Source organism: Sugiyamaella lignohabitans, chromosome D (genome assembly GCF_001640025.1).
Source record: "Sugiyamaella lignohabitans strain CBS 10342 chromosome D, complete sequence".
NCBI classification, from domain to species: Eukaryota; Fungi; Ascomycota; class Dipodascomycetes; order Dipodascales; family Trichomonascaceae; genus Sugiyamaella; species Sugiyamaella lignohabitans.
In genome coordinates, this window is record NC_031673.1 from 358477 (window position 1) to 382381 (window position 23905).

Below are 23905 nucleotides of genomic sequence, written 5' to 3' on the forward strand. Positions count from 1 at the left end.
AATCTATGTACATATCTTCCAACCCTGGTGTGTCTACCTGCCTCCGGCGGCTGGGGCTTCGCCCCAGACCCCGTAGCTCCTGCTTCGCAGGAGATGGCTGGGACCATCGACGAAAACGACTCGAGCGAAGCGAGAGGAGCCGGGGGGTCTGGGGCGCAGCCCCAGCCGCCGGAGGCAGCACGCGAACTAATGAAATAGGAATCGATTTAACCATCTATAGCGACAACGGTGCTGGTGAGCTGGCCGTTAGGACCGATGCGGTGGACCACTTGCTCGGGGAGAGGCGTTTCGGAGTAGTCGCCCTCTTCAGCGTTTCTGGGCACTTCGATGTTGATGGCCGAGGTCTGCGAGGTGTAGATGTCGACATTGAGAGACTCCTCGCTGAGGTAGATTTGTCCTTCGTGACTCTGGTCGATGGTCAGAGTGGGCATGCTGCCGGTGACTTGAAGCCCGAATCCAGTAGATTTGATCACGTCGACACCAGAAACAAGGTTCTCAAATAGAACACCCACTTTAGAACATTCGTTGATGGTGATGGCACTGACTTTGCCCTTGATTTGAATGGTACAGTTGGAACAGCGGTCGATGAACACTCCTTGGTTCATTTCACCCTCAATAACAATCTTGTGCTCATTTTCAAAGTATTCAACAATCCATTTAGTGTCAATGAGCTCTTTATGAGCAGGCTTCTTCTTGGATTGAACGTTACTAGCAGCAGATGGTGCTCCAGCAGCGAGACTGGCGGGTTTCTTGGGTGGAGGAGGTGATTTCTTGACCTTTGAAGCTTCATTTGCACCGGCACGAAGTGCTGGGTTCTTATGAGTCATCTCGCTCTTATCGACCTTCTTCAATGACGAGGTAATACCTTCTCCTTGGTTAAGAGCAGCAAATACCGCGTTCATACCACCGCCAGAACTGCTCGACGAATCAGTCTCTGGACCAGATTTGGCGTCGTCAGTGAACAAAGAAGCTGGAGGTGGTGGAGGAGGGGGTGGTGCACCACCAGTCTTAGCAGCACCAGATGTAGAGTCAGGAGGAGTGACAGCTGGAGTAGCGATAACAGAGGTACTAGCACCCTCTTCGTTCTTCTCTTTAATAACAACATCTAAAGGTTTACCGTTTTCATTCCATTGAAGACCCTTGGGATAATGTTTACGAACAAACGACTGTAAATCGACAATGACACTGGAGAAGGTACGAGCCCAATCGACATGTTTCTTCTCCACATCCTTATACTCCTTGAGAATCCGGTTGCTATAGAATTGGGCACTGTCTTTGAAATCACTGATATAATCAACAGGCGAGTCAACAGTGACCCAACCAAGAGCAGGAATGCCTTCTGCAACAGTTGCCAAGTGGTTAATGAATTTCGAGCCTCGATTGGTCTCACGGATGTTAATAATGGTTTCTGCATGCTGTTGAATAGGAGCAAACAGTTCAGAAAACGTCTTTGACGACACATCTGGTTTCGATGCTTTAAGTGACACAATCAAGAAATCTCTCTCGGCCTCAAAAGCTCTCAAAAGAGGAATCACCTGTTCCTCAATCAACGGGTCCAAACTCTTACTCAAAGCCAGCAATTGAGTGAGTCCGGTCTTGATAATCGTCTCGAACTCTTCAATAATAGGAGACGAAGAGGGCGAATCAACAGATTTAGCAGCTGGTGTCGATCCCACGCCTCCAGAACCACTTGTATCAGTAGGAGAAGTAGCAATAGAATCAGCACCCGAACCCACTCCCTTCTCACCCACAGCACTTCCGGCATCAGAACCAGCCGCTGCCTCAGCTCTCTTCTCTGCCGTGACTCCAGCAGCTGTACCCAAAGCCGACCTACTCAGCGCCTCCGAATGATAAACAGTCAGATCTTCCAACCGCGAAGTCGCCGCTTCCAACCTAAAAACCCCTGTTAGTCACTTCATTCACCCCACAACCCCCTGCTGCTCGCGAAGCTAGCACTACGGGTCCTGGCGGAGCCCGGCCGCCGGAGGCATATTTCCGGGTCGGGGTGTGCCTCCGGCAGCTGGGGCGCTGCCCCAGACTCCGTTGTGCTCCGCTTCGCGGAGTGGTTTGGACTTTGGCAACCGCAATGGGGTGCCGGTCCTGTTGTAAATGTGTCCCCGGCGGGAGTGGTACGTACCGCTTCATGAGCGTGACAATGTTGTAACCCGGGCCCGAGGGCGTGTTCTCGTTGACACTCATCTTTCGACAGTAACTCAATTGACTCTGTAAACCTGTGAAAAGGCCTGTTTGCCGTTTGTTTCGTTGCGTCAGACGTCGTTGTTTGCGGAGACATCCCGTGAACCTGGCGTGGCGATGCTGACCTGGTCCTGCCGCCCCTGCAGACACATCACGTGACAATCTCAGGGGTACTTTCTCCTCCTGCCTTTTTACGGGTTGATTCTGGGGTTGGGGGGTCGGGTTTGCCTCCGGCGGCTGGGGCTCCGCCCCAGACCCTGGTTGCTCCTGCTTGGCAGGAGATGGCGGAGACCGTTGCGAAACGACTCGAGCGTAGCGAGAGGAGCAACCAGGGTCTGGGGCGGAGCCCCAGCCGCCGGAGGCAGCGCCACCGCTCCCTGGATCCAGAAACCAGGAAGAACCCAGATCACGTGATCTGGCGGGGAAATAGTGGACGTGCGGCTGGCCTCAGTTGGAGAGTCGCATGTTGGAAGGTGAGATAGGAACATAAGGATTGAGTTCGGGTGTCAGCGAGAAGAGTAGAAATGCCTCCATCGATTGACTCGGTCAAGGTTGAGGAGCCTGTTGAGGAATTTGCTCCTGTTTTGTATCCGTTGAGGGATATTGAGAAGCCCGAGGCTGTTGAACCGATTACTGGAGGATGGAAAGAGGGCGTGCCTATTGCAATAGATTTCGGGTCGTACCAGACTCGGATTGGATATGCGAATGAGGAGAGTCCGAGTCATGAGTTTTTCTCTCAGGTTTCGAAGTTCAGAGACAGGAGAGCTAATCGAAGTTATACTTTGGTGGGCAACGATATTTATTTAGATGCTACAGCTCGTCAGAGCATCAAGTCTCCGTTTGATGGTCCATTGATATCGAATTGGGACGCTACTGAGACGATATTAGATTACAGTTTTGCCAAATTGTCAGTGGGATCCAGAAACGGGGTTGAAAATCCGATTGTAATGACGGAGATTTTGGGTGCACCAGAACCGCAGCGGAAATTCATGAATGAACTGCTGTTTGAAGGGTACAATGTTCCTAGTTTGACTTATGGTATTGATTCGCTGTTCTCGTTCCATTATAATCAGGGTGTCAATGTTTCAGACAGCAGTCATACGGGTATTGTGGTTTCTTGTGGCCATGAAGCGACACATATCATTCCAGTAATTAAAGGAAGAGGAATTCTGTCCCAGGCTAAACGAATCAATTGGGGTGGTAGACAGGCGTCTTCGTATCTCCAAGCTCTACTGGCACTGAAATATCCTTACTTTCCAACGAAAGTGACACCCAGTCAAGCCACATATATGATCCACGATCACTGCTACGTGTCGTCAGATTACCCTCAAGAACTGTCGAATTACCTTGAATACTCGACAATGTCGACTCGTGAACGGATAATACAGGCTCCGTTTACTGAAGTGGTGGTACAGGAAAAATCAGAAGAAGAGCTGGCACGTATTGCTGAGCAGAGAAAAGAGTCGGGTAGGAGATTACAAGAGCAGGCTGCAAAAAAGAGACTGGAGAAACTGGTGCAACAAGAACAGGAATTAGAGTATTATAACGAGCTTAAAAACCGAATTGCCAGTGCCCCGAATAAAAAAGAAGTCAAGAGAATGCTAGATGGCGAGGGTATTAAAGACGAGGCAGCACTTCAAAAGACGATCTCAGAGCTTGAGAAAACCATTCGACGAGGTCGTAAGCAGGATGTAGGTGATGACACTGAAGAACAGGTGGCCCCGTCGTTCCCATTAGTTGAGATTCCAGATGAAGATCTCGATGAAGAGCAGATTAAAGAAAAGCGACGACAGCGGCTGTTAAAGGCCAGTTACGACGCTAGAATGAGAGCTAAAGAAGAGAAACTGCTTGAAGAGCAGCGACTGGCTGAAGAAGCTCGAAAAGATGATGAATGGAGAGAAGCAGATTTAGAAGGCTGGATAAAGGAAAAACGGGATAAATTGGATGGATTACTAGCAAATGTTCGAGAGAAAGAACGACTTCGGGAAGAATTAAGTAATCGTAAATCGCATGCCTCACAAATGAGAATGAAATCAATTGCAGTTTTGGCTTCTGATTCACGAGGTGGTAATAAACGAAGACGAGCTGCTGGAGCTGGAGATGACGATCCTGACGATACGTTTGGAGCCAACGACGACGACTGGGCTGTATATCGCCGTATTGCGAATGCCAGTGACAGTGAAGAAGAGGAAGAAGAAAAGAATACAATTAAAGCATTACAAGAACAACTACTTCAACACGACCCTACATTCTCAATTGAAGACACGCGAGAAGCACAACTGGACTGGAGAAAAAGTACCATTCACATGTTCTTACGAGGACCGCACGAGTTCGATCCCGAGTCGCGAGCTCAGTCACATCAACTGAACTTGAATGTCGAACGAATCAGAGTTCCCGAAGTGCTTTTCCAGCCATCAATTGCCGGTGTCGACCAAGCAGGCATTGTCGAAGTCTGCGGAGATATCCTTCTCCGGAACAAGACTATCCCCTACGCCAACAACCTCTTCCTTCACGGCGGTCAAGCACACTTCCCCAACTTCGAAGACCGTCTTTTCAACGAACTACGGGCCATTCTCCCTGTCAATACCTCTCTCTCGGTCAAACGAGCGTCCAACCTCTCCTTCGACGCCTGGCGCGGCATGGCTCAGTGGTCGCTAACCGACGACTTCCGGTCCTCAGTGGTGACCCGCGAGGACTACCTCGAAATGGGCAGTGGCTACATCAAAGAGCACGGCTTTGGCAATGCTCTAGTACGATAGTTAATGTATATTTTACGACTGTGAGGGGTCTTTTTGCCTCCGGCGGCCGGGCTCCGCCCGGACCCGTTGTGCTCGCTTCGCGAGCGGGGTCGGGCTGTGGTCGGTCTGTCCTCTCGCTTCGCTGGAATCGTTTCGTCGACGGTCCCAACGAAAACTCCTGCGAAGCAGGAGCAACCAGGGTCTGGGGCGGAGCCCCAGCCGCCGGAGGCATGTCCGGGAACTCTAAAGTTAGGATTGGAGGAAAAATTGGAGTCGACTCGTGCGATTGGAGATGTTTTGGATGGATTTGAAGGATTGTGAGGGTGATTTGTTTGGTTCGCGGAGGTCTATGGATCGGGAGTGGAGAGGTCTGGTCACAGGGAGCAGCAGCGGTCGGGGGGTTGCGGTTCCAGAAATAGACACTTTGGCCGAGCGGTTAAGGCGTTAGACTCAAGTTGCAAGACTTACCCTCGAGAAGAGGGAGCATTCTAATATCGCAAGATGCAAGGGTTCGAATCCCTTAGGTGTCACCATCTCTTTTTTTGCACCTTTTTTGTGCCCCCGTCACTGTCACCCACCTCCCAATCCAACAGGGGACCCCCAGTAAGCTCGCGAAGCGAGCACAACAGGTCCGGGCGGAGCCCGGCCGCCTAAGGCAAAAAAGAGACACTCAAAGAAATCAGATGCTATTTGTACATAAAAATTAGTTCTTGGCAGGCTTGGGTTTGTGTGCATTGGGGTTGAGACCCTTCTTTTTCATGGAGCGACGTCTAGTTTGCTCGATGAGGGCAGAGTCTTCGGGGTCGTTGAACTCGGCAAAGTCGCCGTGGATGAGTGGCTCAGCATCCTCATCTTCGCGGATGGCTCGTTCCTTTTCTCTGGCACCAGCCTTGCTGTTGTCGTGGAACGAACCTGAGGTCTTCTGGAATTTGGCCACGTAGAATCCGTCGACATTGTATGTGTGAGGGTAGTATCTTCGGGTCAGTTTGACTGAAGGATCAAACTTCTTGCCTCGGAAATTCGTGAACCCTTCTTTTCCGATCTCCAGATGAGTCTCAACAAGCTTGACGTTGGGTCGTTTACGGAGAACATAGTCAACAACAGCCTCGTTCTCTTCAACCATGACCGAACAGGTCGAGTATACAATCACACCTCCGGTCTTTGAACTGGCATCCACAGAGTCTATGGCCGACAGAAGCAGTTGTTTCTGGAGATGTGGCAGTTGAATGAAATCTTTCTCGGTTCTACTGGTCTTGACAGCTGGGTCCTTGGCAATAACACCAGTACCTGAACATGGAGCATCCAACAGCACTCTGTCGAATCCACCAATGACTTTAGGGAACTCACGAGCATCGTAGTTACATACAATGGTGTTGGAACAGCCAAGACGGTGGATGTTGGCAATCAGAGACTTGGTTCTCGATTTGTTAGAGTCGTTGGCAAACACACAACCGGTGTTTTTCATCATGGCAGAAATGAATGTCGTTTTACCACCGGGAGCCGAGGCCATATCTAGCACCCGCTCATTCTCCTGTGGATCCAAGGCCATGACTGGTAAGAAAGAAGATGCGGCTTGAAGAATATAGTGTCCAGCAAGGTATTCTGGGGTGGCTCCAATAGGCACTTGAGACTCGAACACTTGTAAACCGACCTTAGTCCATTTACCAATGGGTTGAAGGTTGACTCCTCTGTTAATAAGAGCCTGAGCAAGGTCTCTTCTTCTTGTTTTCAAGGTGTTGGTACGAATAGTAACTGGTCTGGCTACTTCGTTGGCCTCGAAGAACTCAATAGCTTCAGCTGGTGAAAACAGATTAAACAGCTTTTCAGCCAAATAACGTGAATATCCGTAGTAAGCGGCAATATCGTCTAACAGCTGGTCGGTATATTCAGATCTGCTACGGCCTTCTTCAGCCAGGGTCTTGAAATCTTCAAGAACCTTGACAACTTCGAGAATACGGGTTCGTAATGCGTGCAAGTCTGTTGGATGTTGTGTTTCTATCTCTTTTTCTTGTTCAGAAGGCAGAACATGTGCTTTAGGAGCTTCTTCAGTGGCATATTTGCCACTATCATCTTCTCCATCTTCGTCATCTTCGTCATCGTCCTCGTCTTCCTCATCGACATCAAACTCGTCATTCTCCTCTTCATCCTCGTCATCGTCCTCTTCGTCTTCACTATCTTCTAAACCGAAAGTAGCAGCGGCTTTCTTATTCATTTGTTCAAGAATCTCGTCATCTTCATCGTCATCACTGAACATTGGTTTAGCTTGACGGTCTTCGTCTGAATCATAGAATTCATCATCATCTAGCTCACTTCCTACCACATCGTCATCTTCCTCCTCATCAGAGTTCTCAAACAGACTCTTCTTGGTCTTTTCAATTTCCTCTTTATCAATAGGAGCAGAAGTTTTCGATTTTGAGCTTCTTTTACTTTTGTGTTCAGTGGTGCCATTAGTACCATTAGGCTTATGTTTCTTCGAGGAAGACGAGCTCGAACCGGCTGATTTGTGTCCCTTACGCTTCTTACCCTCATGAAACTCATCTAATGAGGGAGGAGCGGGTTGCTTATTCTTGGCTTTTCTTCCCATTTTTCCACAATTGTGATTTTATTTATGAATCAAAAATAAATAAATACAAGTTCCAATGCTTGATAATTTTCAGGATCTTCAGATAATGCGGCAGGTACACCTAGAAAAAAATAATTTTTCAAATGCAGGGAACCGATGTTAGGTTATACATTGATTGTCAGGAAGGGAAGGATCGACCAAATTTTTCAGATTCAGCAGTAAACGATATTTACAGCATCAGATATTGAATCTGAAGCCGTGTCAAGAGCATTCATCAGATTTTTTTTATACCACCACAGTATCACTGTTATAAAAGAAACAGAGGTAGTTCGTTACTGCTGGAAATTTATCAAAACTGTAAATTGGAGGAGAGAACAGGTTTTGGCGAAGTTATGACATCCACGAGGCAGCAGAAACAGCTTCAGTCGCTGCAACAGCAGGATCCTGAATCAATTGATTATTCTCACGAGTTTGATCAGACTCATATTAAACCAGGCCAATATGTCATGATTCGATTGCCTTCAGAAAACTTCCGAGTTTTACAGCTACATCCAGGTCAGACGGTGAATCTGGGAAAATTCGGCAGTTTCAAAGTAGACGACATTCTTAATCATCCATATGGATATACTTATGAAATTGGTGCTGATAACAAACTATCTATTGTGAATCATAACTACGAATTAGATAACCAGGACGAGCCTGTATCGGAATTAGCTCCTCATGAGAACAACCGAGAGCTGGTGGATGATTCCTCAGTACAGGGTCTGTCTATGGCCGAGATTGAAGAACTCAAAAAAGGTGGTCTGTCAGGAAAACAAATCATCGAAAAAGTCAAGACATCACATTCCAGTTTTGACAAGAAGACGGCATTTTCAAAAGAAAAATATCTCAAGCGTAAACAACAGAAATTCTTGAATCAGTTCACACCTGAACCCATTGGCAGTGCCGAACTGATTGATATTTATTTAGATAAAGACGCTTCGCGTATTCAGAATATGAGTGAAGAGTCTCTTGCATTAATGCTGAGTTTGGCCAATGTTCGACCAGGAGGTACTTATCTTGTTGTAGACGACATCAGTGGATTGCTTGTTGGAGCTATGATGGAACGAATGGGTGGTGAAGGACTGATTGTAGTGGCTCATGATAACGAGCATCCTAATCTCGATGGACTACGATATATGAACTACTCTCAAGGACTCATTGCCAAAATGATCAAAACTGTCAATTGGTTAGAGTTCTTTGAACCGTCGGAAATCGAGCCGTTTGAGGAAAAAACCACTGAAGAGCTGCAGCAACTCAAGTCAAACCAACGAGGACAATACTATCGTCGTCGTACCAGATATAATGACTCGGTTACCGTTCAAAATCTCATCAGCAATTCCGGTTTTGATGGATTATTAGTTGCTACTGGTCTTCATTTAGCGTCCTTGATCCCCCGTATCATTCCCGCTGTTGGCGGATCACGACCAATTGTAATGTTCAGCGAGACCAAAGAATTACTCACTGAAACAACCCTGGTCCTACATAAGGATTTCCGAGTCATTTCTCCCACAATCTTAGAGACTCGACTCCGTAAATACCAGACACTTCCTGGCAGAATGCATCCTCACATGACGTCTCGTGGCGGCGGTGGATATGTTCTCTGGGGAATCCGTGTGTTCCCAGACGAAAATGCCAATGCTGTTGGTAAGGTCCACAGAAAGCGGAAAGCCACTGATTCGGGTACAAGCACACCTGCTGAAGAATAAAAAATAGCATTAGACTTTTAATAAAATAAATAATAAACCAACCGGGCACTGCCTCCGGCGGCTGGGGCTCCGCCCCAGACCCCGTGGCTCCTGCTTCGCAGGAGTTTGCTAGGACCGTCGACGGTGGGAGAGGGTTGAAAGGGATCATGGCTCATAGAGCTTCTAAGAATGACCAGGAGGGGTCCTTCCACATGACTACGGCACGGGGATGTCCATTGAGATCGTGGAACTCCGAGCTGGACCACCCGTTTTTTGCTCCTAACGACCTCATGAAATCGATCTGACCCGCATTTCCTACTTCACACACTAGTCCTTTTGCTTGGAGGTGGACAGAAAGATCATAGATCCATCGGTAGAATTCCAGTCCTCCAAGAAGCGCTTGATGTGGCTCGTACAGCCTGACTGACCGCTCTGTTTGGCTGAAAAACTCTCTTCTGCCGATATACGGTGGATTTGCCGTGACAATATCAGCATCAGTAATGCCTGTTTTTTCACAGAACACATACGGATCAATTGAGATATCTCCCTGAGCTGGGATCACCTTGCTGTTACGTTTGTCGAGCCGCCGCGAGCGGTTCACACTCTTGATATTAGATTTGAATAATTTCACTGCCTTTTGTGAAATATCCACTCCATATGCTACAGTATTTCTCAATTTACTGGCTAGAGACAGTGGAATACAACCAGTACCTGTACAAAGATCAACTACTGTCATCTGGCTGTGAGGTCTGCTGCTGTTCTGATCCTGCTCTATCAGCTGCTGATACTGTAGTAGTTGGGCCAATTTCAGAGTCCATTCTTCAGTTTCCCACCGTGGAATCAGCACACCTCTAGCACATTTAATATCGAGGTCGCCAAATGGCTGTGATCCAATAATATACTGTAATGGAACTCCACGACCTCGCATATAGCAGGCCTTTTCAAGTTTATGAGACGGAACCTCCCTCCTTAACCACATCAATTCACGCTGAGCATCGGGAATGTTTCGGAGCGTGGGCAGCAACAGCGGCAGATGCCTGTCGAGCTGCCGAGCCCGCGAAATCAGTTGCTGGCTCAGACGCATCGCAGATGTCACACGGTCAACAGCCAGATCAATCTCTCGCGATCCTGTACTTATAGCTGCATATAATTTTTCAGTCTCGGTCGATCCTTCCCCCCTGCAGCCGCGTCTTACCCCTGAGTTTTCCCATACCAGCCAGGGGTCCTGCTCCTGTGCGCACTTTTCACTTTCGAAAATGGTTCTGGACTTTTTAGGGGTGGTCATGCCTCCGGCGGCTGGGGCTCCGCCCCAGACCCTGGTTGCTCCTCTCGCTTCGCTCGAGTCGGGGCGGGGACTGTCGCCAAAGCCTGGAAACCACCAACTCTGAGCCTGTTAGAAAGTGTCTGGCACCCCGTGCCCGACTCGAGCCAAGAGAGAGGAGCAGCCAGGGTCTGGGGCGGAGCCCCAGCCGCCGGAGGCAGGTTGGCACCCCGAGAGTTTATCTCCCCAGGTGAAGAAATGTCAGCCGACACCCATACAAAGAGAGAAGGGTCTGTTGAGAGAGACTCAATTAATAGATAAATATTGTTGGTAGAGCGTGATTTGTTGTTGGAAAGGTGGTTTTGGTGGTCCAGGGATGGAGTTGAGAGTGGGATGTGAAGACACCATTGCACGTGATACGCGGCATTACATGACACATTATAGCCGATCTGAAGATATCGTTTTGACGATATATATTCGAGATCCAGACCGAACGATGCTGGCCAAGAGACTTGTTTTGAGCAGTGGGCTCCTTGGCAAGGGAAGTGTGTCGTTGGCTGCTAGAGGCTATGCTACAATTGGTACTGCTGCCGATGGTGGGCCATTTGTCCCTCCATTCATTCCGCTGGTGTCCGAGAGTGGATTCCCAGGAGCAGTTGGTAATACTCCACTTGTGCGATTAAACAAGTTGAGTGACGAGACTGGTACCAATATTTATGGAAAAGCCGAGTTTATGAACCCTGGTGGTTCGGTTAAGGATAGAGCTGCGTTGTTCATTATCCAGGATGCCGAAAAGAAGGGACTTATTAAACCAGGTGGTACCATTGTCGAAGGTACCGCTGGTAACACCGGTATCGGTCTTGCTCACATGTGTCGTGCTAGAGGCTATAAGTGTGTCATTTATATGCCCAACACCCAATCTCAAGGTAAAATTGACCATCTTAGAAGATTAGGTGCCGAGGTGTATCCAGTGCCGGCAGTTGCATTTGATAATCCTGACAATTATAACCACCAAGCCAAGCGTCATGCCGACAGATTGGACAATGCTGTGTGGACCAACCAATTCGACAATGTTGCCAACCGTCAAGCTCATATTGAGACCACAGGTCCTGAAATCTGGGCTCAGACCAATGGCAAATTAGATGCTTTTACATGTGCTACTGGTACCGGAGGTTCTCTCGCTGGTACTACCAGATATCTGAAAGAGATTTCCAATGGTCGAGTCAAGGCATTTTTGGCTGATCCACCAGGCAGTGTTCTCCACAGCTATATTTCATCTGGTGGTAAACTGATTGAGCGAAGCGGATCCAGTATTACTGAGGGAATTGGTCAAGGTAGAGTTACCGATAACCTTAAGCCCGATATTGAGCTTATGGACGGTTCCCTGACCATTTCTGATGAAAAGACCATCAACATGGTATACAGACTTCTGGATGAAGAGGGGCTTTATCTCGGAGCATCGTCTTGTTTGAATGTTGTAGCTGCCTATGAAGTAGCACAAAAGCTTGGACCAGGAAGCACCGTCGTTACTCTTCTCTGTGACAGTGCTGACAGATATGCCGACCGACTGTTCAGTCGCAAATGGCTTCAATCCAAGAACTTGGACGTTCTTCCTGAACACCTGCAAAAATATATCGTTTTGGAGTAAACGGATCTGTATAAATAGACTTGCACATAATATTAGATCTGACGCTCTTGCCGGCGTAACGACTCGAGCGTCAGCGAGAGGAGCAACGGGGTCTGGGGCGGAGCCCCAGCCGCCGGAGGCAAAAGCCCCCCCTCTCTCCCATCTACCAGAAAGCTATAAAAAGTAATCTGGAGTGCGACGAGAGAAATTAGATTGTCCAGAGCGCGGACTGGGGTCGAACTGGAGGAAGGTTGTGTTCATGTTTTCGTCGACTTCCATGATAGCGGCCTGGTTTCCACATCGGTAGCAGTAGTTTGGGGCCGAGAAGATGGTGACAACCCGTTCTTCGTGGGTGAATTGGTAGCCTTCCATGATGAGCTGATGGGCTCGAGCTATTAGAGAGAGCGAGTTGGCATGGTTGAATTGACTGGATATATCGAAACCAAAAGTGAATCCAGCACCTCGAGGAGATACACCCCATGCCGAGCGTTCATCGGGATCCGACCACAGCAAGTCACATACTGGTCCTTCATGAGGAGCTTCCTGAAATCTGTCCAATTGCACGATTTGGTCCAGAGTTTCAATAGAAGGAGACAGTCCTCCATGTAAACAGAAAATCCTATTCTCAACTAAAGCAGTCAGAGGCAGGTAATCAAACAAGTCAGTAAATGCTGTCCATACTTTAGTATTGCCATATTTTCGCAAACATTCATCATAAAACCCATAAACCTGAGTAATCTGGCGTGATTCGTGATTTCCACGAAGAATCGTTATACGATGAGGATAGCGGACTTTGTATGCAAGTAGCAGGCTAATAGTCTCTACCGAGAAATACCCTCTATCGACATAATCACCCATGAACAAGTAATTGGTGTCTGGACAAGGGCCGCCTATACGGAAAAGTTCCAGCAAGTCGTGGAACTGGCCATGAATATCGCCACAAATAGTGACTGGCGAGCTCACTGGCTGGACATTGGATTCATTGACGAGGATCTCTCGTGCTGTGTCACATAATCTCATCACCTGAGATTCGCTAAGAATCTCGCATTTTAGCAGTCGTTCAATCCAGGTTTCTAGAATGCCAATACCGATAGAATGCAGATTTTCAGCGGGTTTGATTTCTGGGATGCCATCTCCCGAGCGGGACGTCGACGCTGGATGTTTAACCTGACTCAGAGGATCTTCTTGGTCGACTTCCATGGCAAATCGAATCGAAAGTCTGACATATGAAACGTCCAAAGTCTCTGTACGATAACAACAAGGATTGAGAGCAATCAAGCAGCCGCTTGAAACGGGATTGATTTTATATGCACGATAACAACACTTGCATAAGATAGAGTGCAGCTGATTGCACCCGTGCATATGACTTCCCTGCAATGCCTCTTCATGAATTCTTTATGGCCGGCCTGTGCCTCCGGCGGCTGGGGCTCCGCCCCAGACCCTGGTTGCTCCTGCTTCGCAGGAGATGGCGGGGACCCCGACGAAACGACTCGAGCGCAGCGGGAGGAGCAGAGGGGTCTGGGGCCGAGCTCCAGCCGCAGGAGGCAAAAGGTCGGGATCTTGTGGTCCACGGAAAGTGGCAAATATGCTAAGTTTTGTGTGGCGAGTGGCACATGAGAGAGCCTGTCACGGGATTGAGCTTCGTTTGGGTCGTGGCCACAGCTGACTTGTGCTCCAGCCCCATAGCATTCCAGATTGCGTTTGGTTTATGGGATGAACTATTCTGATTAATATATCCGCTGATGGGTTTAACTGGTATTTCCAGCCAACGTCGGCTAATCAACGGTTTTTACTCGAAGAATTCAAGTGTTCAGACTTGAAATGTGCAGAGTGGATGGCATATGTAGAAGTTACTGATGTGTAAGAAAATTCACGGTTTCCTGAGAAACGCAGACCTGGATTAGTAATATTGCAAATGAGTTGAAATGAACTGGCTCGTATCAGTAAGTGGATACAGTAGGCTCACAGGGTCGCAAGTGAATTTATTAGAAACAGCATCTCTAATATTTTCTCACGGTAAAGGGCTGCACAGAGCGGTCTAGATTTGGAATAAGCACCTTGACAGTTAGAACTTTATAAAATATGAAACAGAAATCATTTTAGGCTGTGTTGGATAACTGAGGAGTCTCGGATAAATATGCAGTATCTAAGTGCTAGTCAGATATGGTCCTCGGTAATTGAGGCTAACTCTAATTTCACGAAGATGCCTCTGTTTCATATTCATGAGCAAAGTCTCAAAAATATCACGAACTTGGGCCCAGGAAAAATATAAATTGGGTCAAAAATGTCTTGTCAGGGGTCTTCTTTCTTTCTTATCATATTCAACATCGATCTGATTCTCATTCGTTTTACAACATCTTTCCAACTACAAATCACTCTTTTTTACCAATCTAAAAATGGTCGCTTCTAAGTTTATCATCTCTGTTTTCCTTGCTCTTGGCGCTGCCAATGCTGCTGCTTCTGAAGGCACTATTGCTGCTCGTCAATTCGCTCTTTTGGACGGTGTTCAAAGTGGTGTCACCAACTACCGTCAAACTGTCGATACTCTTATCAGACAGCTTGAGTCTGGTAATGGTCATGCAGCTGCTGACTCCATTGCTGCTGCTATCACTGGTCTCGATTCGCAAATCGATAATGCCATTGGAACTGTATCTGATGCTTTGGCTCCTTTCACTCTTGGCGTTTCCAAGGCTATTGGCAATGTCTTGCTTGGACCTTTCGTCCAATCCGTCACCAACGGTGCTGAGGTTGTTCTTTCCAACATCATCGGTGGTGCCGTCGATGGTATCTCTGCTCCTATTGTTGCCAGCTTGACTGGAAATATCAACAACTTGGTTCAACAGGGTCAACACTACAACATTGACACCTCGAAGTTGGCTGATCTCAACTCTCAGCTTCAAGAGCACCTTCCTCAAATGCAGCAAAGAAGCCTTGTCACTCGTCAAAACGCTTTGCTTGATGGTGTTGAGAGCGGTGTTACTAACTACCGTCAAACTGTCGACACTCTTACCAGACAGCTTGAATCTGGTAATGGTCACGCAGCTGCTGACTCCATTGCTGCTGCTATCACTGGTCTCGATTCGCAAATCGATAATGCCATTGGAACTGTATCTGATGCTTTGGCTCCTTTCACTCTTGGCGTTTCCAAGGCTATTGGCAATGTCTTGCTTGGACCATTTGTTCAATCAGTCACCAACGGTGCTGAGGTTCTCCTCTCCAACCTTGTTGGTGGTGCCATTGATGGTGTCTCTGCTCCCATCGTCGCCAGCTTGACTGGTAACATCAACAACTTGGTCCAGCAGGGTCAACATTACAATATCGACACCTCCAAGCTCGCCAACCTCAACACCGAGCTCCAAAACCACTTGCCTGCTATGAACTGAACTGTCTGGCTGATTAGCGACTTCTTATATCTCAAATACTACAATACAGTACTATCATTTTAGTTGACTTCTTGCCTCTGGCGGCTGGGGCGCTGCTACTGCCACATACCCCGTTACTCCCGCGAAGCGGGAGTTGCTTGGTCATTAGACACATAATGAACAATTTTTCTCTAAAAAATAGAAAATAGAACGGCCTATGGAGAGGACTCTCCAAAGATCAAAGTCTTCCTTTTTTCCTAGCAAAACCATAAACCACTTCACCTAATCTACTAGTATCTTAGAAAAACCACCTGGAAACAATTAATCAAAGACATTTCAACCGAATTGTAACAAAAGCTAGATCAAACAACTCCTGAAGAATGCAGATCAACGCAGGACATGCTGCATAATCGACGCAGGGTCCAAACTCCATGCGACTACTAATTTCGCATATCGATTTAATAAAATAGCAAGCTGGCTCTTCCAATCTTCCTAAGATATCGTCTAAAATAATCTACTGGTATTTTTAATGCTGACAGTTGGCTCCTCGTAACTACTATCAAATGCACCCTAACCCAGATGAAATCTCGGACTATATATAAGCGGTCGATTTTGAGTTGCATTGAATTTGAGAAATGAAGTTCGAAACCGGAACATAGACTGCAATTGATAACAGCCATCGCGGTATCTGTGGATTATTTCCAAGAGTTTTGTGGTTTCAAGTGGTTTCCCGTGGATTTAAAAGAAACGCTGTCATTGTATAAAGTCCGCTTCAGAATAACAAGAACAGATTGCATTGTGTGAGTTTTTGAAGTTGTGACTTCTTGAATCAGTGAATTGGTGAATCAGTCTTGTGATATTTTCCCGTAAACCTGGCAATTGAATTTCTGGAGGAACTGATTTTTCAGAAAAAATGAACAACGGGAATAATCGCGCTGGCGCGAGTGGAGGTGGCGGAATGCCTAATATTCCAAACCAATCCCCTGCAAATCAGGCTCAGGCTGTGAGAGAACGGTTGGTCAATTTACAACCTCAGCAGCTGAATGCTCTTATTCAGCAGTATCAACAAGCAATGCAAGGTGTGATCCAAGCCGGACCGCAGTCGCAAGAGGGCCAAGAACACTTTTTACGCGCTCAGAGGATCAAACAAGTGTTACAACAGTATCAGGGTCAGATGCAGGCTCAAGCTCAGCAGCGTGGTCAAAGACCTCCTGTAGCCAACCAAGCTCAAACAGCAGCTCACGCCCAAGCACAAGCTATGAATGCTCGTGCTCAACAACAAGCTATGAATGCTGCTGCTGCTAATGGAGCCATTCCTCAGAACCAACAGGCCATGGCCCAGCTACAACAACAACAACTTCTCCTTCAACAACAACAACAACAACAACAACAACAGCAGCAGCAACAACAGCAACAACAGCAGCAGCAACAGCAGCAACAACAACAGCAGCAGCAGCAGCAGCAACAACAACAGGCAGCGGTAGCAGCAGCGGCAGCAGCGAATCCAAATGCTAACCATGCTAGGTTGGCTTCACAACAACAGCAACAACAACAGCAACAACAACAGCAACAACAACAACAGCAACAGCAGCAACAACAACAGCAACAGCGTCAACGACAGTTTCAAAGTATGACCCCTCAACAACAGTTTGCATACCGAACTAGTCAATTAGAGCAATTTAGAAACACACAGAGAACTCTTCAAGAGCAGCTTGACCGGTTAGAACGGGCTTTACGAGAGCAGCCTAATCTTGATGAAGAAATGAAGGCCAAAATTCGTCAACAAGAACAGTCACTTCGTGACCGAAAAGACAGTTACAAGAGTCTGGAATTGCAAGTAATGCAACAGATTCGGGTCGCTGCTGGACAACAACAGCTCCAACAGCAACAGCAACAACAACAACAGCAGCAACAACAACAAAATCCAGGAGCTCAAGCCCAAGTTCAAGCTCAACAATCACAAGCACAAACTCCAGCAGCTCAGGCACAGTTTCAGCAACAACAACAACAACAAGCAGCAGCTGCTGCTGTTAGACAGTCGCCAGCACTTCAAAACCAGCTTCCACAGGGTTCACCAATTGGAGTTCCTATTTCGTCGCCTATGAATGCAGCATCCACTCCAATTCAAAGACCCGGTAGTGTAGCTAGTAATTCATCTGCAGGAAGGCCCATTTCTCCAGCTGTAGGTGCTGGTGCTGGAGGTCCTGGTACACCTGGAGCTCCAGGAACCCCATCAGTTAACATGGCAAGAATGGCTAATGGTTTAGCACCATCGACTCGAGTAGCTATGCAACTCAGTGCAAATAATATTCCCGGAGGAACTCCTCCAACAGGGCCGTCTGCTCGACCTAATCCACCTAACCATCTAGCGGCCAGTCAAGCCATGTCCTCACCCACTCGTGCCAGTGTTCCTTCTTTGCCAATTCCTCAGAACCTGACTGTCAAACAACCAGTTCCTGTTACTATGAAGCCAGGAAGACCTTCATTATCAGGAGGAAATGCCATTCCTGCTGCTGCATTGACCACTCCAGCACTTACCAAACCACCTCAATTTGAAGTAACTGGAGATCGAGTGTTGTCGAAACGTAAACTTAGCGAGCTTGTTAGCAGTGTTGTTGGCGACGATAAAGAAGCCATGATCGATGGCGATGTTGAAGAACTGCTGTTGGACCTTGCTGACGAGTTTGTGACGAGCGTGACGTCGTTCGCATGCCGACTGGCCAAACACCGCAAGTCCGACACCCTGGAAGTCAAAGACTTGCAATTGCACCTCGAACGCAACTGGAACATCCGCATCCCAGGCTACTCGGCCGACGAAATCCGCTCTGTCCGCAAAATTGCTCCCACCCAGAGCTACATCCAAAAAATCGCCGGTGTCAACATGAGCCGTTCTGTCGGCGGCAAAGGAATCTAACTCAACTGTAATACAATCCCTATTCAACTTCACTGCTGGGAACCTTGTGCCTCCGTCGGCTGGGGCTCTGCCCCAGACCCCGTGACTCCTCTCGCTCCGCTCCAGTCGTTTTTACGTCGACGGGTTGCTGCTGCCTCCGGCGGCTGGGGCTACGCCCCAGACCCCGTGGCTCCTCTCGCTCCGCTCGAGTCGTTTTCGTTGACAGTCCCAGCAAAATCTCCTGCGAAGCAGGAGCTACGGGGTCTGGGGCAGAGCCCCAGCCGCCGGAGGCAGCGTCTCACGAACACATATGAAAATTAAATAAATAAATAAATAGGACTGGATCTCAGTGAGCGACCTAGCGACGGTCACGACTTCGGTCTCTCTGATCTCTGTTTCTCTCTCTGCTCCTGTCGCGATGTCTGTGAGAATGTCGTTTTCGACTGTCTCTGCTTCGTGGCCTGGATTCTCTGTGAGAAGGTTCACGGGTTCTGGACCGTGATCTGGACCGTGATCGCGATCGGTGTCTATCTCTGGGTTCATGCGAACGAGTGGATTTATTACTATCGCGATCATTCGACCGATCACGCCGTCTATGGCTGTGATGGTTTCTATGTCGTTCTCGACTGGAATCTCGGTCACTAGACCGATGATGATGCGACCGCTGCGACCGGTGTGAACTGCCTTCACAGTTTGATCTGTCGTCTTTTTTCTTCTCGAGTTTTTCCATATCAGCAGGATCATAACCCAGTAACTCTGCCAGGGCTTTTCTTTCCATATCTTTCATCATCTCGAGCTCCGACTGCTCGCCTTCATTCTTCTGTTCTCCACCACCACCACCGCCATCTTTCTCTTTCGAGTACCAAATGGGGTCTTTACTGCCTCCTCTTCCCTGATGAGGCGCCATAAGCGAGTGGCCAAGATAGTTGGTTTTGTACTTGTCATTCTTCACGTTCTCCCAGTCAAACGACGCCCTTCCACCCCTCACCGAAGCCTCTTTAAACGTTCTCAGATCCATCTTCACCAGCATGAAACTTTCCAACCCGTGAACCTCGCGCACGGCTGCATTTATACTCGCAGATCGCTCAGGGGGGCCTGGTGCCTCCGGCGGCTGGGGCTCCGCCCCAGACCCTGGTTGCTCCTGCTTCGCAGGAGTTTTTCCCCCTGGCGTTGCTGGGGACCGTTTTGCCCGACTCGAGCGCAGCGAGAGGAGCAACCAGGGTCTGGGGCGGAGCCCCAGCCGCCGGAGGCAGGCCCCATCCCCCCTCGAAAATAAATAGAAAATAAACAGAAAATAAATAAATAAGCAGCCAATTGGCACAAAATATGGTGTCGGTTCGAGTGAACCTGTTTTAGAGGCGGTAGCCAGTGCTGAGAGCGGGGATGTTGTATGCAGGGTCCAGGACCCTGCGTCACGGCTGCCTCGGCAGTCGACGGTTTGAAGGGGTTTTTGGGGGGAAAAAAGTTGGTGAAGAGGTTTATTCACGGCGGAGGTGTTTGATTTCGCGTTCGAGTTTGAGGTTGGCGACATTGACGTCGACGAGGCCTTTGAGGGTATCTTTCCAGCGGGTCTCGAGGTATCTGAGGGTGGGCTCGATTTCGAGCTGTTTACGTTTTCGTTCGTTGTTGATGGATTCGATAAGTTGTTTGTGGTTCTGAAGACTCTGTTCGTATGAAGTGAGTGTTTTCTCGAGCTGGTCGTTGCCAATGAGCCACTGGTTCTTGCCGAACTCGCTCAATAGCGACAGGTTCTCCTGCCGGATATGCGAATGGGCCAATGCTATATAAACTTCCGGCACCTTCAATTCGCCGGTTTCGGGGTCCTGAAGGTCTGTATACTTGCGAACATCCACCCCACCCGCCATCTTCGTCTGCTCACCCGACTCTAACTTCCCAATCTCCTGCTGTAACCCGCCAGTCAAAAAACTCCTCGTCACAGGCAACTGTTCCTCCACCAGCGGATGCAACCCATTCTTCACTCGATTCCTGGCCTGCTCGTCCGCAGCGGCCTTCTGAATGGCGGCCCTCGCCGTCTCTAACGACCCCTCGTCCGCGGTCTCAATATCTGCAATTCCGTTAGTTTCTCATTCTTTACGGGGTGGGGGGTCTGCCTCCGGCGGCTGGGGCTCCGCCCCAGACCCTGGTTGCTCCTCTCGCTTCGCTCGAGTCGTTTCGTCGACGGTGCCAGCCAATCTCCTGCGAAGCAGGAGCAACCAGGGTCTGGGGCGGAGCCCCAGCCGCCGGAGGCACGTGTCCTCCGCCAGGGAAAACGTACAGGGAAGTGAGTCGAATGGAGACTGTGCCAGCATTGGATGTTTTAGGTTGTGTGTGACCAGGGGGAGTTGTGGTCGGAGGTGGGTTTTGGACATGAATTATCAGGTTCGCAGGTTTGAACGTGTAGCCGCGGAACCGAGGCGCGGTGGATGGCGCGGCCGCGGCAGGGGCGGCAGCACCAGGATAGGAGCAGGTCGCCGTCGTCTTTTGTTGTTAGACATCAACCCCAACTTCCAGCTACCGTCAGTTCGAACGCCATCTGACTTGCTTTTTATACTTTTCAAGAGTGTTTGTCGTGTGCTGTTGTACTCGGTCAGACGAAACAGACACTGAAATTCCGTTATCAGACAACGACCTCGGAGGAGTGATCTTATCAGACGGCTCGAGCGCCTGCGAGATCGAGTCCCGTTATTAGGTAGTTTCCATAATAATTTGGCAGTGTCAACACTAACAGATAAAGAATTTGGGATCGATTTAAGGTTTCAGATCCAGTAATTTATTTGTTTTCTTCTTACGTTTTTTAGTACACACGTCGGAGGTGAACTGAAACTGCTATTATCTGAATCATCATAGTAGTCATCGTATATCGGCTAACTGGTGCAGAGTCAAGAAACAGATTCACGAACAGAGCCAGTAATAAACTCAAGGAACAGAGTCAAAGAACAGAATCAGTTCAAACAAACATAACAGCGCTTTCAAACCAAGTCATTATTAACACAATATACATATAGACACCATGTGGGGATACCTGTTTGGATCAGGAGCCAAGAAAGATCAGGCCAAGAACTCGATTATCTCGTTACGAGAACAGATAGATACTCTATCGAAGCGAGAGAAACATTTCCAGAAGCAGATTGAAGAGCTCGAAGCCACTGCCAGAAAGAATGTCACGACCAATAAAGCGGCTGCTCGTACCGCATTGAAACGGAAGAAGGAGCGAGAGGCCGATTTGGACAAGACCCAGGCGCAAATCGACTCGCTCCAGCAACAACTGCATGCTATTGAAAATGCCAAACTCAACTACGAGACTATGAAGATCATGTCTCAAGGAGCTCAAGCCATGAAACACATTCACGGCAACATGAACATTGACAAGGTCGATGCCACTATGGACGATATTCGCGACCAAGTGGCACTCGGAGAAGAAATCTCCGACGCCATTTCACGACCACTGGGCCAAGAAGTGGACGAAGACGATCTCAACGAAGAACTCGAGGCTCTGGAGCAAGAAGCCCTCGATGCCAAGATGGTCAACGCCGGCAAAGCACCAGTGCACAACCTCCCCACACAGCAATTACACGAGCCGGAACCAGCCGTCGAAGAAGACGACGAGGAAGAAGAGCTGCGCAAACTGCAAGCCGAAATGGCCCTATAAACTAATCACCCACCCGGCCCGCTGCATTCGATATATGAGTACATGAAATAATTCTGACGGACAGACTGCCTCCGGCGGCTGGGGCTCCGCCCCAGACCCTGGTTGCTCCTCTCGCTTCGCTCGAGTCGTTGCGTCGAGGGACCCGGGACAAACTCCTGCGAAGCAGGAGCAACCAGGGTCTGGGGCGGAGCCCCAGCCGCCGGAGGCACGAGGGGACCGACAAGTGTTAGAGGAATGCTATTAGTGAGAGAGTGAGGGAGTCTACGAGACGAGGACCCAGATGAAGAAGAAGAACTGGTAACAGCGGTTAGTAGACGTGCCGACTCGAGCGCAGCGAGAGGAGCCACGGGGTCAGGGGCAGAGCCCCAGCCGCCGGAGGCAGTAGCCCCCGTATAACTTACGATGATGATGCCGAACATTTTGACCATGAGCCAGCGGTTCGACGAGATTCGCGAGTAATATTTCAGCAGTTCACGCTGTGCTCCGGATACGTTGAGGGCGATGTCTTCGGTGTTGGCGTCGATTCGTTGCACGGTTTCGCGCTGTTCGGCCACCATTGTCGCCAGTTGTGAGAAGATGCCGCCCAGTTCTTGAATAGTCGACTCAATAGCTTCAACAGCCGAACTTCGTTGACTCAAATACGAATCCTGCTGCTCTTCTAATAACGCCATGGTCTGTTCTTGTTGTGGTAAGACCAGGAAATCGTCTTGTCCCGACCCGGGTTTATCGTGATCCGGTAACAGAGATTGTGCTGTAGAAGACGACAACGGTCGGCCATAGGGGTTTTCTCCATACGACTCATCACCACCAGCACCACCAGTAGCAGCAGATCCGGCAGGTGAACTGTTTCCTCGTCGATTGGCTGCTGCCGCGTATAATGGCGATTCACTGGATGTATGATCACGTACGGACGAGGATGCTGACGAAATGAACTGTTCAGTACGCGAGCGAGTGGCCTGAGTGTTCTTAGTTCGTGTTTCAAGCACTTCTGTAAACCCCGTAGTCACATCTGTCAGTTTTCCTTGTAAAAGAACTACCACGTTTCTAGAATGTTCATTTAATTGAGTTTCGGATTTATTAGTGCCCCAAGCAGACGCTGCTTTGCCTCCTCCTTGCGTCTTAACAAACGCCTGTAACGACGCTATACTGTCGTTGATTTTCGATAATTTCTGTTTGATTACAAATGACAGCTCACCAATCTCGACAGGTCGGTCGTCAAATAACGTCTTGCGTTTAGCCAGCAACGCCAATCGTTGTAACATGGCCGTTGTTTCACTGATTTCTTGTGCGATTCCTGACGCTCGCAACGCGAACTGGCTCTTAGGACTTTTATTTTCTAATCCCGTTCCTGATCCGCTACTGGCCCCTGGCCCTCCAAACGCGGATTCTGGTCCGTTTATGATTCCACTGCCACCGTAACTACCGGTCTGGCCTGACGACGAACTCCCGGGTCGACCTACAACCGTGCCATTAATTTTGGCTATCGAAGTCACACACGCCCGGAACTCCTGAGTCCGGTCCTGCACCGACGGCAACAAAACCGCGCTCGCCATTTTCTGCTACCCTGGTTTCACAAAAAAAAAATGATTTCACTTTTTTCCAAATTTTAAAAACCTTCACTCCGAAAACCAACCTCGCCAGTCTCTGCTGTCCATCTCTCAACCTCTTATCACCCGCTGCTCGTGGCGATATAGCCCCTTCACGGCCGGGTAACCGCCGTGCAGCGGCCCCCCCTGAAACTGCCTGTCTGGGGACACAGGGTCCGGGGTCTGCCTCCGGCGGCTGGGGCTCCGCCCCAGACCCTGGTTGCTCCTCTCGCTTCGCTCGAGTCGGGCGTGGGGGTGTTCTCCGTGCGTTGGGAGGTGTTTGGAACGTTTTCGTGAGCGGGA

At 48.9% G+C, this 23905-nt stretch overlaps 11 protein-coding genes and 1 non-coding gene across 12 annotated transcripts; 6 read left to right on the forward strand and 6 right to left on the reverse strand.

The window, feature by feature from the left end:
- Positions 1-206: 206 nt before the first annotated feature.
- Positions 207-2199, reverse strand: SRV2 (Srv2p; the record flags this gene model as incomplete). Its single annotated transcript, XM_018881812.1, has 2 exons — positions 207-1893; positions 2138-2199. The coding sequence occupies 2 exons, from the start codon at positions 2197-2199 to the stop codon at positions 207-209; spliced, it is 1749 nt and encodes a 582-aa protein (XP_018736253.1).
- Positions 2200-2720: 521 nt separating this feature from the next.
- ARP5 (Arp5p) lies at positions 2721-4955 on the forward strand (the record flags this gene model as incomplete). The annotated part of the gene is made up of 1 exon (XM_018881813.1): positions 2721-4955. The coding sequence occupies one exon, from the start codon at positions 2721-2723 to the stop codon at positions 4953-4955; it is 2235 nt and encodes a 744-aa protein (XP_018736254.1).
- Positions 4956-5352: 397 nt separating this feature from the next.
- Positions 5353-5464, forward strand: AWJ20_4724 (the record flags this gene model as incomplete). The annotated part of the gene is made up of 1 exon: positions 5353-5464. It is a non-coding gene; the product is annotated as a tRNA-Leu (tRNA).
- Positions 5465-5637: 173 nt separating this feature from the next.
- NCL1 (Ncl1p) lies at positions 5638-7518 on the reverse strand (the record flags this gene model as incomplete). Its single annotated transcript, XM_018881814.1, has 1 exon — positions 5638-7518. The coding sequence occupies one exon, from the start codon at positions 7516-7518 to the stop codon at positions 5638-5640; it is 1881 nt and encodes a 626-aa protein (XP_018736255.1).
- A 371-nt stretch (positions 7519-7889) lies between these two features.
- GCD10 (Gcd10p) lies at positions 7890-9245 on the forward strand (the record flags this gene model as incomplete). Its single annotated transcript, XM_018881815.1, has 1 exon — positions 7890-9245. One exon carries the CDS (start codon positions 7890-7892, stop codon positions 9243-9245), a length of 1356 nt encoding a protein of 451 aa, XP_018736256.1.
- Positions 9246-9396: 151 nt separating this feature from the next.
- On the reverse strand, positions 9397-10152 carry MTQ1 (Mtq1p; the record flags this gene model as incomplete). Its single annotated transcript, XM_018881816.1, has 1 exon — positions 9397-10152. The coding sequence occupies one exon, from the start codon at positions 10150-10152 to the stop codon at positions 9397-9399; it is 756 nt and encodes a 251-aa protein (XP_018736257.1).
- Positions 10153-10915: 763 nt separating this feature from the next.
- Positions 10916-12133, forward strand: AWJ20_4728 (putative cysteine synthase; the record flags this gene model as incomplete). Its single annotated transcript, XM_018881817.1, has 1 exon — positions 10916-12133. The coding sequence occupies one exon, from the start codon at positions 10916-10918 to the stop codon at positions 12131-12133; it is 1218 nt and encodes a 405-aa protein (XP_018736258.1).
- A 153-nt stretch (positions 12134-12286) lies between these two features.
- Positions 12287-13312, reverse strand: PPH21 (phosphoprotein phosphatase 2A catalytic subunit PPH21; the record flags this gene model as incomplete). The annotated part of the gene is made up of 1 exon (XM_018881818.1): positions 12287-13312. The coding sequence occupies one exon, from the start codon at positions 13310-13312 to the stop codon at positions 12287-12289; it is 1026 nt and encodes a 341-aa protein (XP_018736259.1).
- Positions 13313-16387: 3075 nt separating this feature from the next.
- On the forward strand, positions 16388-18388 carry TAF12 (Taf12p; the record flags this gene model as incomplete). The annotated part of the gene is made up of 1 exon (XM_018881820.1): positions 16388-18388. The coding sequence occupies one exon, from the start codon at positions 16388-16390 to the stop codon at positions 18386-18388; it is 2001 nt and encodes a 666-aa protein (XP_018736260.1).
- A 337-nt stretch (positions 18389-18725) lies between these two features.
- Positions 18726-19385, reverse strand: AWJ20_4731 (uncharacterized protein; the record flags this gene model as incomplete). The annotated part of the gene is made up of 1 exon (XM_018881821.1): positions 18726-19385. One exon carries the CDS (start codon positions 19383-19385, stop codon positions 18726-18728), a length of 660 nt encoding a protein of 219 aa, XP_018736261.1.
- A 1992-nt stretch (positions 19386-21377) lies between these two features.
- On the forward strand, positions 21378-22016 carry SNF7 (ESCRT-III subunit protein SNF7; the record flags this gene model as incomplete). The annotated part of the gene is made up of 1 exon (XM_018881822.1): positions 21378-22016. One exon carries the CDS (start codon positions 21378-21380, stop codon positions 22014-22016), a length of 639 nt encoding a protein of 212 aa, XP_018736262.1.
- Positions 22017-22021: 5 nt separating this feature from the next.
- SED5 (Sed5p) lies at positions 22022-23569 on the reverse strand (the record flags this gene model as incomplete). The annotated part of the gene is made up of 1 exon (XM_018881823.1): positions 22022-23569. The coding sequence occupies one exon, from the start codon at positions 23567-23569 to the stop codon at positions 22022-22024; it is 1548 nt and encodes a 515-aa protein (XP_018736263.1).
- Between the last annotated feature and the right edge of the window lie 336 nt (positions 23570-23905).